The 15,654-nt window shown below is 39.6% G+C and overlaps 1 protein-coding gene across 1 annotated transcript; it reads right to left on the minus strand.

The window, feature by feature from the left end:
- Window positions 1-1,727: 1,727 nt before the first annotated feature.
- Window positions 1,728-6,757, minus strand: LOC306848462 (uncharacterized protein). Its single transcript, XM_079383020.1, has 2 exons — window positions 5,770-6,757; window positions 1,728-3,912 (listed from the first exon to the last, which is right to left on the minus strand). The coding sequence occupies exons 1-2, from the start codon at window positions 6,536-6,538 to the stop codon at window positions 2,189-2,191; spliced, it is 2,493 nt and encodes an 830-aa protein (XP_079239146.1). The 5' UTR covers window positions 6,539-6,757; the 3' UTR covers window positions 1,728-2,188.
- Between the last annotated feature and the right edge of the window lie 8,897 nt (window positions 6,758-15,654).

Raw genomic sequence — 15,654 nt, forward strand, 5'->3', positions numbered from 1 at the left:
CTCAATACCACGACTGAGGTGCCCTTGAGCAAGACACCGAACCCCCAACTGCTCCCCGGGCGCCGCAGCATGGCTGCCCACTGCTCCGGGTGTGTGTTCACGGTGTGTGTGTGTGTGTGCATTTGTTCACTACTCACTGCTGTGTGTGTGCACTTGGATGGGTTAAACGCAGAGCACCAATTTCGAGTATGGGTCACCATACTTGACAATACGTCACGACTTTACTTATAGCATAACAAACGAACTGATGACGTATCATGTCTTCGTGAACAGGGTGCACAAAGGTATGCAAATATTTTGACAAGCAGGGAGGACATCCTATCGTAATGTTCAGACCAAATAATCTGATTGGTTGAGCGTTTTATGGTCCTATGCATTCCACAGACAATATACATATAAATACATTATTAAGTAAAACGTATATATTAATTATCAATTTAACCAACATTTAAATCATTAACTGCTTCAAAATGCATACTGTTAATTCAATCATTACATGAAACATTTGCAGTTACAAATAAAAACAATATAACAATTGCATAAACCGTGAATCATTGCACAAGGTGAATTAAGCTATATGTGCAAAGCAAGTATAAAATTTTATTCAGATTTCAGAATGAGCACTTTGTCATGTTGAGGATCTCGTCCAACTAATGCTATTTGCTATTGTAATGAATATGGATACTTATTTTTTTTAAATAGGCATTCCCAACACAAAGGCCCAATCCCATTTTTACCGCTTACCCCAACTCCTCTGTTTGGCACGTTCACGTGAAGGGGTAGCGGTGTCTTGATTCTCTTTTGATTGGAAGTGCAGGTGTACGAAGAAGAGCCACATAGCCCTTCAAACAAAGATTTTTTGGGACCACACTTCAAACGAGGGGGTATGAGAATTATCTCAGCATAAACCAGCTACAGCGGCAATGGCTGCCTGAGCAAACAAGAAGACCCATAAATGTAAGAATTACTGGCATTAATAAAGGTTTTAATGAAAAGTAATCATTTGTTTTAGGTTACATTCAATCATATGTTAATTAATAATTAATTGTAGAGATTTGATGGAATTGGTTGGAAGACCTGCCAAGAGAGCATTGCAATAGTTGAGTCTGGACAGAACAAGAGACTGAACAAGGAGTTGTGTGGCATGTTCCAAGAGAAAGGGCCTTCTTAATATTGTATAATGAAAATCTACAGGAGTGGGCATTTTTAGCAGTTTTCTGTTATAAATCAGTGGAGTAAACTCAATAATAGATTACTACAAACATGTGGACTTAACAGACACATACACACGGCGGACCTCAGATTTTCTCTAATAATATAATAAACTGTAAGTGTATTTCCTTAATTTTCCCAGCACCAAAAGCAGAACAGTTAACATCAGCGCTTATCGATACTACAGTCTTTCGTAATTTAGCCCCAGGGCTCATTTAATACCGGGTTCAGGTATTCATTCCTTACAAGAGAAGCAAAGAAGAATCCGTTGCAAAGCTGCATTTCCTAAATACATCTTAAGTGGAAGAATAAATCAGTTATTTTAAAAACAACAATGAACAAAATTAAATCTCAGTCTCTCTTAAAAGTGTTGAACAAGAACAGTCCTGAACAAGATCAGTTTGTAAAAACCAACTACCTTCCTTGAAAGAATAAGCTATACATATGCATTTTAAGACAACTGAACATAACATGAAACTCATAAGAAAACACAATGATTTAATTTATACTTTTTTCAGTAATTTTGACTTTATTGACATTAATTTGGGACTCCATATTTTGCGTTGATCTGAATCTCAGTCGAATCTGCTGGTTTTGGAGATGAAGATAAACTTTATTCACTGTGAAAACTTTAGATAATGTTTCTTTGTCATGTCACTTGTAATGGTTAGAACAGATTTATCCAGATGATTCACTGCTTGATGCATTATTGTTTCAAATTTGGTGAGGAGGCAGCATCAGATCTGAAAGTGCTGGATCTGAATATTATCTGTTTAGGGATACTTCTTTTTGTTCTACTTTTGTTCTGATACGGGTTCTCTCTAATGTGGATCCTCTCATGTGTTTTCAGATTTGATGACTGATTGAATCTCTTGTCGCAATGTGAACACTTATAAGGTTTCTCTCCAGTGTGGATCCTCTGGTGTGTTTTCAGAGTTGACGACTTATTGAATCTCTTGTCGCAATGTGAACACTTTTAAGGTTTCTCTCCAGTGTGGATCCTCTCATGTATTTTAACGTCTCCTGACTTATTGAATCTCTTGTCGCAATGTGAACACTTATAAGGTTTCTCTCCAGTGTGGATCCTCTGGTGTGTTTTCAGAGTTGACGACTTATTGAATCTCTTGTCGCAATGTGAACACTTATAAGGTTTCTCTCCAGTGTGGATCCTCTGGTGTGTTTTCAGAGTTGACGACTGACTGAATCTCTTGTCACAGTGTGAACACTTATAAGGTTTCTCTCCAGTGTGGATCATCTCATGTGTTTTCAGATTTGATGACTGACTGAATCTCTTGTCACAGTGTGAACACTTATAAGGTTTCTCTCCAGTGTGGATCCTCTCATGTAATTTCAGATATACTGACCGACTGAATCTCTCATCACAGTGTGAACACTTATAAGGTTTCTCTCCAGTGTGGATCCTCTCATGTATTTTCAGGTCTCCTGACTTAATGAATCTCTTGTCACAGTGAGAACACTTATAAGGTTTCTCTCCAGTGTGGATCATCTCATGTGTTTTCAGATGTGTTGACTGACTGAATCTCTTGTTGCAGTGTGAACACTTATAAGGTTTTTCTCCAGTGTGGATCATCTCATGTGTTTTCAGATATACTGACCGACTGAATTTCTCATCACAGTGTGAACACTTATAAGGTTTCTCTCCAGTGTGGATCATCTCATGTATTTTCAGGTCTCCTGACTTAATGAATCTCTTGTCACAGTGTGAACACTTATAAGGTTTCTCTCCAGTGTGGATCATCTCATGTGTTTTCAGATTTGTTGAATGATTGAATCTCTTGTTGCAGTGTGAACACTTATAAGGTTTCTCTCCAGTGTGGATCATCTCATGTATTTTCAGGTCTCCTGACTTAATGAATCTCTTGTCACAGTGTGAACACTTATAAGGTTTCTCTCCAGTGTGGATCATCTCATGTGTTTTCAGATGTGTTGAATGATTGAATCTCTTGTTGCAGTGTGAACACTTATAAGGTTTCTCTCCAGTGTGGATCCTCTCATGTATTTTCAGGTCTCCTGACTTAATGAATCTCTTGTCACAGTGTGAACACTTATAAGGTTTCTCTCCAGTGTGGATCATCTCATGTGTTTTCAGATGTGTTGAATGATTGAATCTCTTGTTGCAGTGAGAACACATATAAGGTTTCTCTCCAGTGTGGATCCTCTCATGTATTTTCAGGTCTCCTGACTTAATGAATCTCTTGTCACAGTGTGAAAACTGTGTGAACAAATAAGGATTCTCTCCGGTTTGCATCCTTTCATGCGGTTTTAAACAGGCTGCTGAAGTAAAAGTCTCTTCACACTTAAACCTCATGCATTCTCCCACACCAGTTTGTGTTTTCATATGTTCTTTCAAAAAGTGTTTCTTCAGACCTGCAGCCCATAAATACACTTTACCACATTGATCACATGTGTGCGGCTTCTCTCTAGTGTGGATGTTCATGTGTACCTTCAGATTTGATAATTGTGAGAAACTCTTCCCACAGTGATCACAAGTGAATGGTTTCTCTCCAGTATGAACTCTCATGTGAAGATCAAGACCTGATTTGCTTGTAAAACTCTTTCCACACTGAGTGCAGGTGAAAGATCTCTTGGCTCCCATTTTCTTTAAATCTTTCTGTTTGGTTTGAGAGTAACTCAAATGATTTTCTACAGTTTCATCCTCCTCTTTTTCTTCAATCAGCTCTGAAATAAAAATTAAAATGGTTCATTTTCAGTAACTTGCTAAAATCTGAGAAATGTGAACATAAAAGTGAACCCTATTGTAACAGTGCAGGGCTCCAGACTAACATTTGAGAGCAGCGCCAATAAGTTGTATGGATGTTGGTCCCAGAAACAGATTTGGTAGGTCTGGAGGCTGGTGTGTCAAAAATAAAGATAATTTAATCATAAAATGACTACTGTTTTGCATTAATACGTTCAGTTACTAATAATATTACATGTTTATTTTTTGGTAATACACATTTGACAATAAAGCACTGAGACTGAGTTGGGAAGCATACAAAATGTACTTTTATTAACATCAGTAACGTGCAAAATCTAATTTTCATATAGAAAATTAATATATCTTACTCTTACTAAATGTACCATTAATCTTCTATTATTAGTATTATACAGAACTGACTGACAACTTCATTGATTTGTGACTTTTCTGAAACAGTGCAAAACTTTGATGTTTTAAAATAGTTATTTTATCATTTCAAAATGTAAAGGAAGTAGAAATTAATTACTAATAAGCACTCCTTTGCTGCCATCTATTGGTTATAGTGGTAATATGATGTATTTTTTTATTTTACCTAAGTTTTTGTTTATCACAAAACCATATTTGATATACATTGTGTTTTGTCCCATTAAACATAACATTTAAACTGTATGATTTTTAGAGCTTTAAAGTGCTGGAAATAGTTGTGTGGAATACTTGAAAGTCATTGAATAGTTCTAGAAAAGGTTGTACAAACCATGAAATTGGTATTTTTGAGTGCTTAAACTCACAATAGATCAAAGTTAGTGATAATGTCACTTTCTATATAGCAATAATGTATTCGCTGTTTGAATAACCATGTAAAGGAAAATTAATTATCAATTTATAATGTTTTTATTAAATTGTAATCACGTGCAAATTCAGTCCCATTAAACATATTTTATTATCCTACATGACGTCTGGTTGTTGCCTAAAAAGTATTATGATGTTTAATAGATTTGGCTGCTTTTAGCCTTACCCTGGAGTTGGTTCACCCTCCGGCTATGCATACATTCATATAAACGCCTACTACCCCTAATTGTATCACAATTTGTTTAGCATCTCAGTTTAGCATTTTATATATCTGTATACTTTATAATTGCACTGTCCTTGGAGCGGACCTGACCTACATTTCACTGCTGGTTATACTCTGTATAATTGTGTATGTGACAAATAAAAATCTTGAATCTAGCATTTGAATAGTCACATATTTCAATCGATTTTCAACCGGCTCGCGGTTAATCGTTACATCCCTAGGTGAATTAGCAGAAGACAATCCATCGTTTGGCGCTCAGTGTGAAATCACCATTTGTCGCCGATTCGCCTCGCTTTTTTGCATCGCACTCAATATGAAACTACCTTTAAAGGGACAGAACATGCTGCTGCTTGTCATTAAAGGGATAGTTCACCCTAAAATTTCTGTCATTATTTACTCGCTAACATGTTCCAAACCTGTTTTAATATCCTTCTTGAAGATATTTTGAAGAATGTGGGTAACCAAACAGTAGGTGGTCCACATTTGTTAGTGAAAAAAAAACAAAAAAAACAGCAACGGTTTGGTTTTTCACTGAACACTCATAAACGCACATATGTGTAGGCTACATTCATGCTGCTCACATATTATTGTAGCACAGTTAGCACTGAATACAGTGTAATCAGCCTTTAGACATCAATTATTATTATTTTTAGATACAGAAAAAACACAAATGTCAGGGCATGTAAAAAAAACTTCCCAGAGGGTTAAAGCTTTGTAAGCCTAACGTACCACATTCATTAAATATGAATGAAGAATAAACACCAACCTCCTTGTTCCTCCTGTTTTATTCTCTGGGTTTCTGGTTCCTCGTGTTTTATTCTCTGGGTTTCTGGTTCCTCGTGTTTTATTCTCTGGGTTTCTGGTTCCTCGTGTTTTATTCTCCAGGTTTCTGGTTCCTCGTGTTTTATTCTCCAGGTTTCTGGTTCCTCGTGTTTTATTCTCTGGGTTTCTGGTTCCTCATGTTTTATTCTCCAGGTTTCTGGTTCCTCGTGTTTTATTCTCTGGGTTTCTGGTTCCTCGTGTTTTATTCTCTGGGTTTCTGGTTCCTCGTGTTTTATTCTCTGGGTTTCTGGTTCCTCGTGTTTTATTCTCCGGGTTTCTGGTTCCTCGTGTTTTATTCTCCATGTTTCTGGTTCCTCGTGTTTTATTCTCTGGGTTTCTGGTTCCTCGTGTTTTATTCTCCAAGTTTCTGGTTCCTCGTGTTTTATTCTCCTGGTTTCTGGTTCCTCTTGTTTTATTCTCCAAGTTTCTGGTTCCTCGTGTTTTATTCTCTGGGTTTCTGGTTCCTCCTGTTTTATTCTCCAAGTTTCTGGTTCCTCGTGTTTTATTCTCCAGGTTTCTGGTTCCTCGTGTTTTATTCTCCAGGTTTCTGGTTCCTCGTGTTTTATTCTCCAAGTTTCTGGTTCCTCGTGTTTTATTCTCCAGGTTTCTGGTTCCTCGTGTTTTATTCTCCAGGTTTCTGGTTCCTCGTGTTTTATTCTCCAGGTTTCTGGTTCACTGGTGTTCTCCTCACTCTCTTCTTTAACAAACACCATCTTCACAGCAGATCTCAGTTCAGATGATACTCCTCCAGATATTCCTGCTTGCTTCAAAACTTAGTCCTGATTGTGAGGATGAAAATATTACAGGTATTTACTGACCTGATTCAAAAAACTGTATTTTTCTGCTTACAGAAACAACATTTCCAACAGTTTGTATTGAGCCAGCATCAGGACAAAACAACAGACAGCGCGGTAAACTAATCTTCTTCCTCTGAGGTTTAATGGTGTTTGTCAAACAAAACCTATGTGTTTTAGCGCCACCCGCTGGACTGGAGTGAAGCGGAGAGAGGAGGAAAATCATACGGGAGAAATTACTTAGTAGTCTGTAAGGTGCGCTGTTTTTTCCTTAAAAAAACAAAATTCCACGATCTGCATAACTAAATGAAAATAACTTAAAATTATAGGCCTGGTTTCACAGACAGGGCTTAGACTAAATCTGGATTACTGCATAGTTCAATTAGGACAATTATATAATTTTTATAAATGTGCCATAGGAAACCAAACAAACATTACTGGCGTCCATATTGAGACAAAAGAAAGGCATTGATATATTTTAAGATCAATCAGTGCAAGTTTCAGATGAAACAGCTCAAACCAAGGGCCTGTGGGACTCATTTTCAGCCCTGGAGTTTCATGTCTTAGACCGGCCCACTTTAGTTCATGTTTGACTATATTAAAATAATGTAATTAAAAGCTCAGTCTGCATTAGTGCACTGTTGTGTTGACAATTGTATTTTTAAAGTAAATAAGGGACAGAATAAGGGATGCTCAAAATATTTGTACTGTACCATAATGTATGTCTGCCTGCAGTTAAAAAGTTCTCATAAATAATCACATTTGTTTTGCTTAATCTAGGGTATTTATTTACAATTTGAATAAAAAAAAAATAATGTCATACAAAAATGTCGTCAGCCTGAGTAAATTGTATCATTTTAGAATAATGAAGTAGTAGTGTAGTAATTTAGGAGGTGAAAATACTGTGAAATTACATACAAATGGCATGAAATTTGAAAGCATAACTGAACGTCTATTAAACACCAGTCAATAAAGCATTTTGTTTTAATACAGTGGCACTTAGGCTACATGTTTTAACTAATATTTTATTGCAACCATATAGCCTATGAATGAATGAAAATACATAAAGAAAACTTAGAGAGTGTGGGCTGTTTCTGCTGCTTGAATTTGTAGTTAATAATTGGGTCTAAGTCTAAGAATAGGCTACACAAATTATTATTATTATTATCAGGGCCGCGTTATCCCAATGGGCAACATGGGCTGCAGCCCAGGGCCCCGAACACCAGGGGGCCCCCGAGACAATTCTCTTTTGCATTTAAAACACGTTTTGATCGAAGTATTATGCACAGCTACGTAGAGCATCTTCTCACAAGTCAAGTCAAGTCACCTTTATTTATATAGCGCTTTTTACAATGCAAATTGTGTCAAAGCAACTGCACAATATCAAAAAAGGAAAATAATGTGTCAATAAGTTTAAATAGTGTCTTTGCAATCAGGTCGACGATATCGCTGGAAATTAAGCGTCCCCAACTAAGCAACTTTACCTTCAGCTAGCGTAGCACGGACGTGCCGGACAATGGAGTCTCCGACGATCACAACGTCGCGTTCTGTCTCGCGGAGGGGGGCGAATCGGTTCCTTGTGGAGATCTCGAAGACGGGGGGGGGTCGTCACCCGAGGCCTGGCTCGCGTCCTCCGCTGCTGCAGCACCCAGGGTCCGTGGTGTCCCAGCGCCGGAGTGAAGGACATCCGGGAAGATCGCGTCCTGGGTGCACAGGGTCTGTGCAGAGAAACACACGGAGTAGAGGTGGTGGGAGTGTTAGCAGCATGCTGTATACCTACCCCCGGACTTGTGAGCGTCGATATAGACGAACTAATCAATTCTCTTTCCGGCTCAGGCTGCATTGGTTAAGCGTATGGGGCTGTCACGTGATGAACGAACGACTCAAACCCGAGAATGCTGTGCAATGCGCATGCGCGACTGAACGAATCACTCCCCGAGACGACTCGTTCTTCCCGAGTCACATTAAAGATTCGTTCAAAATGAACGAATCGTTCAAGAACGACCCATCACTACCTCGAACATCAACCGGCCCACCACCTCCTGGTAAGCTCTCTGCTGTCTTGCTCTTTCTATTAGCTTACATGTTTGTTCCTCTCTACTCTATTTGCTTAATAAAGCACACATTGCCAATAAAAAGTGTGGAAGAAAATTCATTTTATGTTCATTTTATGCTTCTGTATTGCAAAAACCTTTTGGTATGGCTGTGTAAAATTGGGAAAGGGTCTGGGGATTTCTAGCCTAAAGCCCGGTACACACCAAGCCGACGGTTGGCCGTCGGGCAGTTTTTGTTCGTCGGCCGACGAAGTCTTCTCAGTGTGTTCCGCGGCGTCGGCTGAAGTTGGTCCTCGTCGGCTTGTTTTCGGCCGATTCGACATGTTGAATCGGCGTCGGGGCTCGTCGGTCAGTCGGGCCATCTGATCATTCTGATTGGCTGTTCAGCTGGCGAACCAGTGCGCGAGAAAACCCCCCCCCGGAAGTGACGAAGTAAACGACGAAGTCAAGAGGGAATACACAGAACGCTCATCATTTGTTTGCATTTCTCATTCCGATACGTGAATATTTAAAAAAAGATATGGCTTTCTGGAACGAGGCAAGTGAAGATGAATTGATTAGCATGATCCAGGAAAGGCCAGCTTTGTATGACATTAAGGAAAAATGTTATGTCAACCGTGTGGCAAAAGCTGAGCTGTGGCGTGAGATCGAAAATAAGCTTGTTATATCAGGTAAGTTCTCCGTTTTGTCAATTGAGGTCTTTAGAAACTTGTTTATTTTTCAATAGTCCATGAATCTTGTAGAGCAAAAAGTAACATTTGTTGGTATTACAAATAGTCATGACATTGACATAATAACTACACATAATGCTTACACAAATTGACTTTGCCCCTCAGAGAAAGAGCTCAAGAAGCGGTGGGATTCATTGCGAACCCAGTACATGCATTACAAGAAACATGGACCCTCAGGAAGTTCTGGAGCTCAGAAGACTGGCAGGCAGCAATGGATACTGAACCGCTTGCAGTTTCTAGAGCCTCACACAAAAAGGAAGGAGAGCACTTCAAATCTAACCATCAGGGTAAATAAACAAATCTCTCTCTTTTTTTTTTATATATTTTATTGCAGAATTATACAAACTATTTTAGTCATTATACATATTCCTGCATAGTTTTTAAATGATAAAATAATAGACAGAATTTTAGACATCATGTAAGTGATTTATTTGAGCACGAAAAAATACAAAAATAATTATTTGAGTAATAAAGGGAAAAAAATATATAAAAAAATTGCTTTGTATACAGTATGTATACTGAAGTATATATTCTGATTGCCAGACATGAAGTGATATTGGCAGACATGGTCATATAGTCAGTAATCACACGCTGATGTGCGTCCATACAGATGAGCTGAGTCCACAGACATGAGAAAGGAGCCTTTGCAAAGCACATACATAAAGCCAAATACTCCAAGGCCTAATGGGAAGCGCAGGAAGCTGCAGGACGAATCTTCCAGCGAGGAGTCCACATACTTGATACGCACCATCGGCAAAACTCTGGAAAAGTTGGCATCACAGGAAAACACCAATGATGCCATCTCAGCTTACTGCAGAAATTTAGAACACAGAATGCGGAATTTGCCACCCCATGTACTGCCACATTTCCAGCATGAGGTTGACAATTGCATTTTCAGATACTCAGTGGGCCACAACCAAGCACTGGATGCATCTGCCAATCTGTATACACACCTGTAATACATTATATAGCAAAAGTGTAAACAGATTTTTTTAGCATATTGTAAGCTGCATTGTTAATATGTTATGCACAGTTGTAATTATAGTTCTTGCAGAATTCTATGTAGACTTTAAAGTATCTATTGATTTTTTTTTTCTTAAATTTGGATAATCTTGGATTTTTTACTGATTTTAGTATCTAAACAGATTTGTTTATCATATTGTAAGCTGTATTGTAAATATGGCATGCACAGTTTTATTATATTATAGTTCTTGCAGAAATCTGTGTAGACTTACCCAGCCAACATTCTATCACGGGTCCCGTGTGGGTCCCATATGGGCTGTAAATATGGGCCCTACATGGGTTTGTCCATGGGTTCCATGTGGGCCCCATCTGAAGTAGCCCATATGAATCTCATATGGGGCCTGACTGGGACTAATGTGGGGCCCAACTGGGCAACACATATAAGACCCATATTGGTCCCACTTATGACCCAGCTAACAATCCAAGGTGGGGCCAATATGGGGCCTAGATGGGTTTGTCCGCAGGTTCCACTGGGGCCCTTTATGAATTAGCCCACATAAATCTCATACAGAACCTGAATGGGACCCAACTGGGCAACATAAGTTTTGAAACCCATATGGCATACACCCAGTATATGTGCCTGTTCTTATGAGGTTTTTTGACGCATCAAGCCTGAACAGTATTTATAATTATCAATTCTAATTTACCTGTGATATAAGAAAAAATAAATGAATAATAAAAGCAAAATCTGTATTTTAGTTAGGTAAATGTCATTTTTTTTGCTTGAATATTCCACTGTTATTAATCTACAAAATCTCAACACATGAAAGGTGTAATTAAAAAAAAAAAAAATCAGAAATTAAAATGTAAAAACACAGTATATCAAATACTTTATTATAATTCAGACATTTTCAATAAAACTTGAAGTTTTTGTAAAGTGTTAAACACCAACGTTACCAGTTTAATTTAAAACAGGGTGATACTATCCCAACAGTTGATTTCACATAACCAAACTTATTTAACAATTAAAAAAAAATATAAAGAAAAAAGAAAAAAGAAAAAAATCAGTCAAGAAAAGAAAACTAGTGTTACTCCAAACCCATAAGAAATTATTTCATTTTTTAATTCAAGTGGTCTGAAAAGTCATGAATAGACTTTCAATGGAGAGACAGAAATGTCTTAATTTCATAAAAAAAAAAAAAAAAATTGCGTTTGGTCTCATACTGTATCGTGTATCTTATCAGTGTCTGCACTTGCTTGGCCATTTTTTGTGATTAATAGGAAAGTGGGTTCAAGCGCCAGCAGAAGGCAGTGTAATGAAATAGTCTTTAAGAGATGCAGTCTATCAGCGGAAGTTCAAATCAGCTCGTAAGTGTATTTAATTGTCTCAGTGTTTAGCCGTTGCTAGGAAACGCTTATTTTTTTTACTGTGTTGAGAGTTGCTGAAATCGCGTCCTGTAGCGGTGACTCTCTGAGCGGCAGGTCCTGCAGCGGTGACTCTCTGAGCGGCAGGTCCTGTAGCGGTGACTCTCTGAGCGGCAGGTCCTGTAGCGGTGACTCTCTAAGCGGCAGGTCCTGCAGCGGTGACTCTCTGAGCGGCAGGTCCTGTAGCGGCAGGTCCTGTAGCGGTGACTCTCTGAGCGGCAGGTCCTGCAGCGGTGACTCTCTGAGCGGCAGGTCCTGCAGCGGTGACTCTCTGAGCGGCAGGTCCTGCAGCGGTGACTCTCTGAGCGGCAGGTCCTGTAGCGGTGACTTTCTGAGCGGCAGGTCCTGTAGCGGTGACTCTCTGAGCGGCAGGTCCTGTAGCGGTGACTCTCTGAGCGGCAGGTCCTGCAGCGGTGACTCTCTGAGCGGCAGGTCCTGTAGCGGTGACTCTCTGAGCGGCAGGTCCTGTAGCGGTGACTCTCTGAGCGGCAGGTCCTGCAGCGGTGACTCTCTGAGCGGCAGGTCCTGCAGCGGTGACTCTCTGAGCGGCAGGTCCTGCAGCGGTGACTCTCTGAGCGGCAGGTCCTGCAGCGGTGACTCTCTGAGCGGCAGGTCCTGTAGCGGTGACTCTCTGAGCGGCAGGTCCTGTAGCGGTGACTCTCTGAGCGGCAGGTCCTGTAGCGGTGACTCTCTGAGCGGCAGGTCCTGCAGCGGTGACTCTCTGAGCGGCAGGTCCTGTAGCGGTGACTCTCTGAGCGGCAGGTCCTGTAGCGGTGACTCTCTGAGCGGCAGGTCCTGTAGCGGTGACTCTCTGAGCGGCAGGTCCTGTAGCGGTGACTCTCTGAGCGGCAGGTCCTGCAGCGGTGACTCTCTGAGCGGCAGATCCTGTAGCGGCAGGTCCTGTAGCGGTGACTCTCTGAGCGGCAGGTCCTGTAGCGGTGACTCTCTGAGCGGCAGGTGCTGCAGCGGTGACTCTCTGAGCAGCAGGTCCTGTAGCGGCAGGTCCTGTAGCGGTGACTCTCTGAGTGGCAGGTCCTGCAGCGGTGACTCTCTGAGCGGCAGGTCCTGTAGCGGTGACTCTCTGAGCGGCAGGTCCTGTAGAGGTGACTCTCTGAGCGGCAGGTCCTGCAGCGGTGACTCTCTGAGCGGCAGGTCCTGTAGCAATCGATGTATAAAATCATGTATAAATGTGGCTGACATCAATGTATAAATTAATTTATAATCCTTTATAAATTGCTTAAGAGCACTATCAAACTTCTAACTGCAGTACATACACGAAAACGTATACATTACTTTTAAAATACTTAAAAAGATTTGTATGTGTGTGTATTACAGTTTAAAGCGTCTGTTAGAGATTGTCATCTTTTGATATAGTTTATTTTGCTGTATTTTCATATACATGCGTAGCACAGTACTACTCAAAGAAACATGCATGAATGAGAAAGTGAAGTGTTGATGTTAATTAGGCTAGTCATTTAGCGCCAATATGCTGAAAAATAGCTGTGGGCTCATTGAGGTGTTCACGCATGCGCGAGTCGCGCGCACAGAAAGGCCTAAAGAGAACGCTGGTCTCAAAACTGTTTGAAATCCACCCTACATGGCGTTCGAAAGCAGCATTTGTCCGCTTTTAGGAGCAAGTTATGTCAGATACTTTAAAAACTCAGTATTTTGCCATTCAAACACGGTTATTATAATAAATTGTGTGGAAATTCCGTTTTCCCTCAGATGAAAAAATGGCGGCTAGACGGCCACAAAATGCATCAGTAAAGCATAAAATAAACAACAATTGAGATTCCTACTTCATTAACATCAGGCAAAAAACAAAACTACACCTTACCGTCAACGAAAAATACATGTTTTAAGATTATGCAGACATTTTAGCGAGTACGCGGCCAGAAAAACAAAAATACAACATCATTATTTTAAAGGCTACATTACTTTAAAGATAAATTATACTGTCAAAACAATGTTACCAATACTTGCAAACGTGGATAATAAAATCATTTCTTGAAAATATGCATTTTACCTGCTTATTTTCGCTCCGCTTGGTCCTCTGTGAACTGATAAAAGTGACTCTGGTCGTGCTGTCGCTCCACTGTGCTTAGAAGAGACTGTATCCTTGCGCCAGAGCGGGAATTTTTTTCTAATATTTAAAATCTTTACAGTTATAAATTTAAATGTACGCTTATTTTCAGTAAAGATCAATGACATATATTATGATATGATACTATGTTAAAAAAAAATCCAAACTAAAAACTGAATGTAACAGGACTACTTTGTCAAGCGGAAGGGGTTGTCAGAAGATCATTTGAGAGTGTAGGTCCTGTTTGAGACCGATATAAGTCCAGAGTTTGGAATTTGTAAAAACAAATAATAAAAAAATTTCTAGAGTTTGTGTTTGTAATTGTCCCTGCTAAAATGTGCGCAGTAAAAGAAAAGTGCATTTTGATAAATGCACAGGGTACATTGTAATATTGATAATTCACACATTTTCATTTGAAAAAATTAGCTATTTTGATCAGATCCATAAAATATTAAACAGTTATATTTCTTGTTTAAAAAGTGACCATTAACCAAAAGTTTAGAGGTGTAAAGATGTTTTTAAGTGTGAAATCATTTTGCCCACATAGATCCCACGATGGTCCCATATGTTCAAATCTATATGGGTCCCACATTGTGAAAAACATATGGGACCCACATAAATTGCCCATTTTCAGCCCATGCCCACATAGATCCCATGAAGGTCCCATATGTCCAAACCTATATGGGTCCCACATAGTGAAAAACATATGGGACCCACATAAATTGCCCATTTTCAGCCCATGCCCACATGGAACCCATGCTGCCCGGGTATAACCTACATGGGGCCCACATATCAATGTTGGCTGGGTTAAAGTATCTACTGTTTGTGTTCATTTTATATCATTGCCTTGTAGCAATTTTTTTTAAAAATAAAACACTTTTGACTTTGGGTAAAAGGTACTTGCATTCACAATTCTTTATGTAAAAAAGGATCACAAAACACAATGATGTAAAAACCTAACCTTTATTTAGCAATGTCACACCATCTTCATAAAACAGAAACCAAGGTTTTTATCAAAGACTGGAAACAAACAAGTTTGTCACATGCTTATATTTTGCCCCACTGAAAGGGCACTGCACCAATATCTGAATTAAAATACTGGCACAGTTTATCCCTGAGCTGTTTGGCGCGTGTTGTACTGTTGGTTGTGTGTGGCAGAGAGGCCTGCTGTAGGCCAGGGTCTTGTCTCCATCTTCCTGGTAGAGTGTCATGATCTAGTCCTTCCTGGTCGATTCCTGCCATGTATACTTCACAGCACTCTGTACGCAGAAAGTTGTGCAAGGCACAGCAAGCCAAAACAATGTCCTCCACTTTGGTGGTGTTTTGGATATTTATGGTGGTTAGAAGGACTCGAAATCGATTTGCCAGGATGCCAAATGCATTTTCAACTACCCTCCGAGCTCGCGATTCCACTGTGTCTGGGCACTGAAAATCAACAGAATTCAAACAAAAAGTAGTTTTAATTGTCGACCCTTGATGACTTGTAGTCATTTTGGCATATTTCACTGTCTGAATGTGTACAAACTGCCCTATCAATGTTGAAGAAGAAAAAATAAAACCGATACATGTATACCTTCAGGTATTTCTCTTTTAAGACCTGGTAGATTGCTGCACAGGTTTCAGGAACAAATTGCCGAATTGTAGTCATTCCCACTCGGAACTGGTAAGAAAGGCTCTTGAAGCTTTCTCCTGCAAAGATTACAATCACATAACTCTATTATCGTTGTTCCACACCTTTTACAGAGTCAAATCAAACACTTTTAATGCATTTTCATTACA

The sequence above is a fragment of the Barbus barbus genome (assembly GCF_936440315.1).
Source record: "Barbus barbus genome assembly, chromosome: 3".
In the NCBI taxonomy this organism is placed as follows: Eukaryota; Metazoa; Chordata; class Actinopteri; order Cypriniformes; family Cyprinidae; genus Barbus; species Barbus barbus.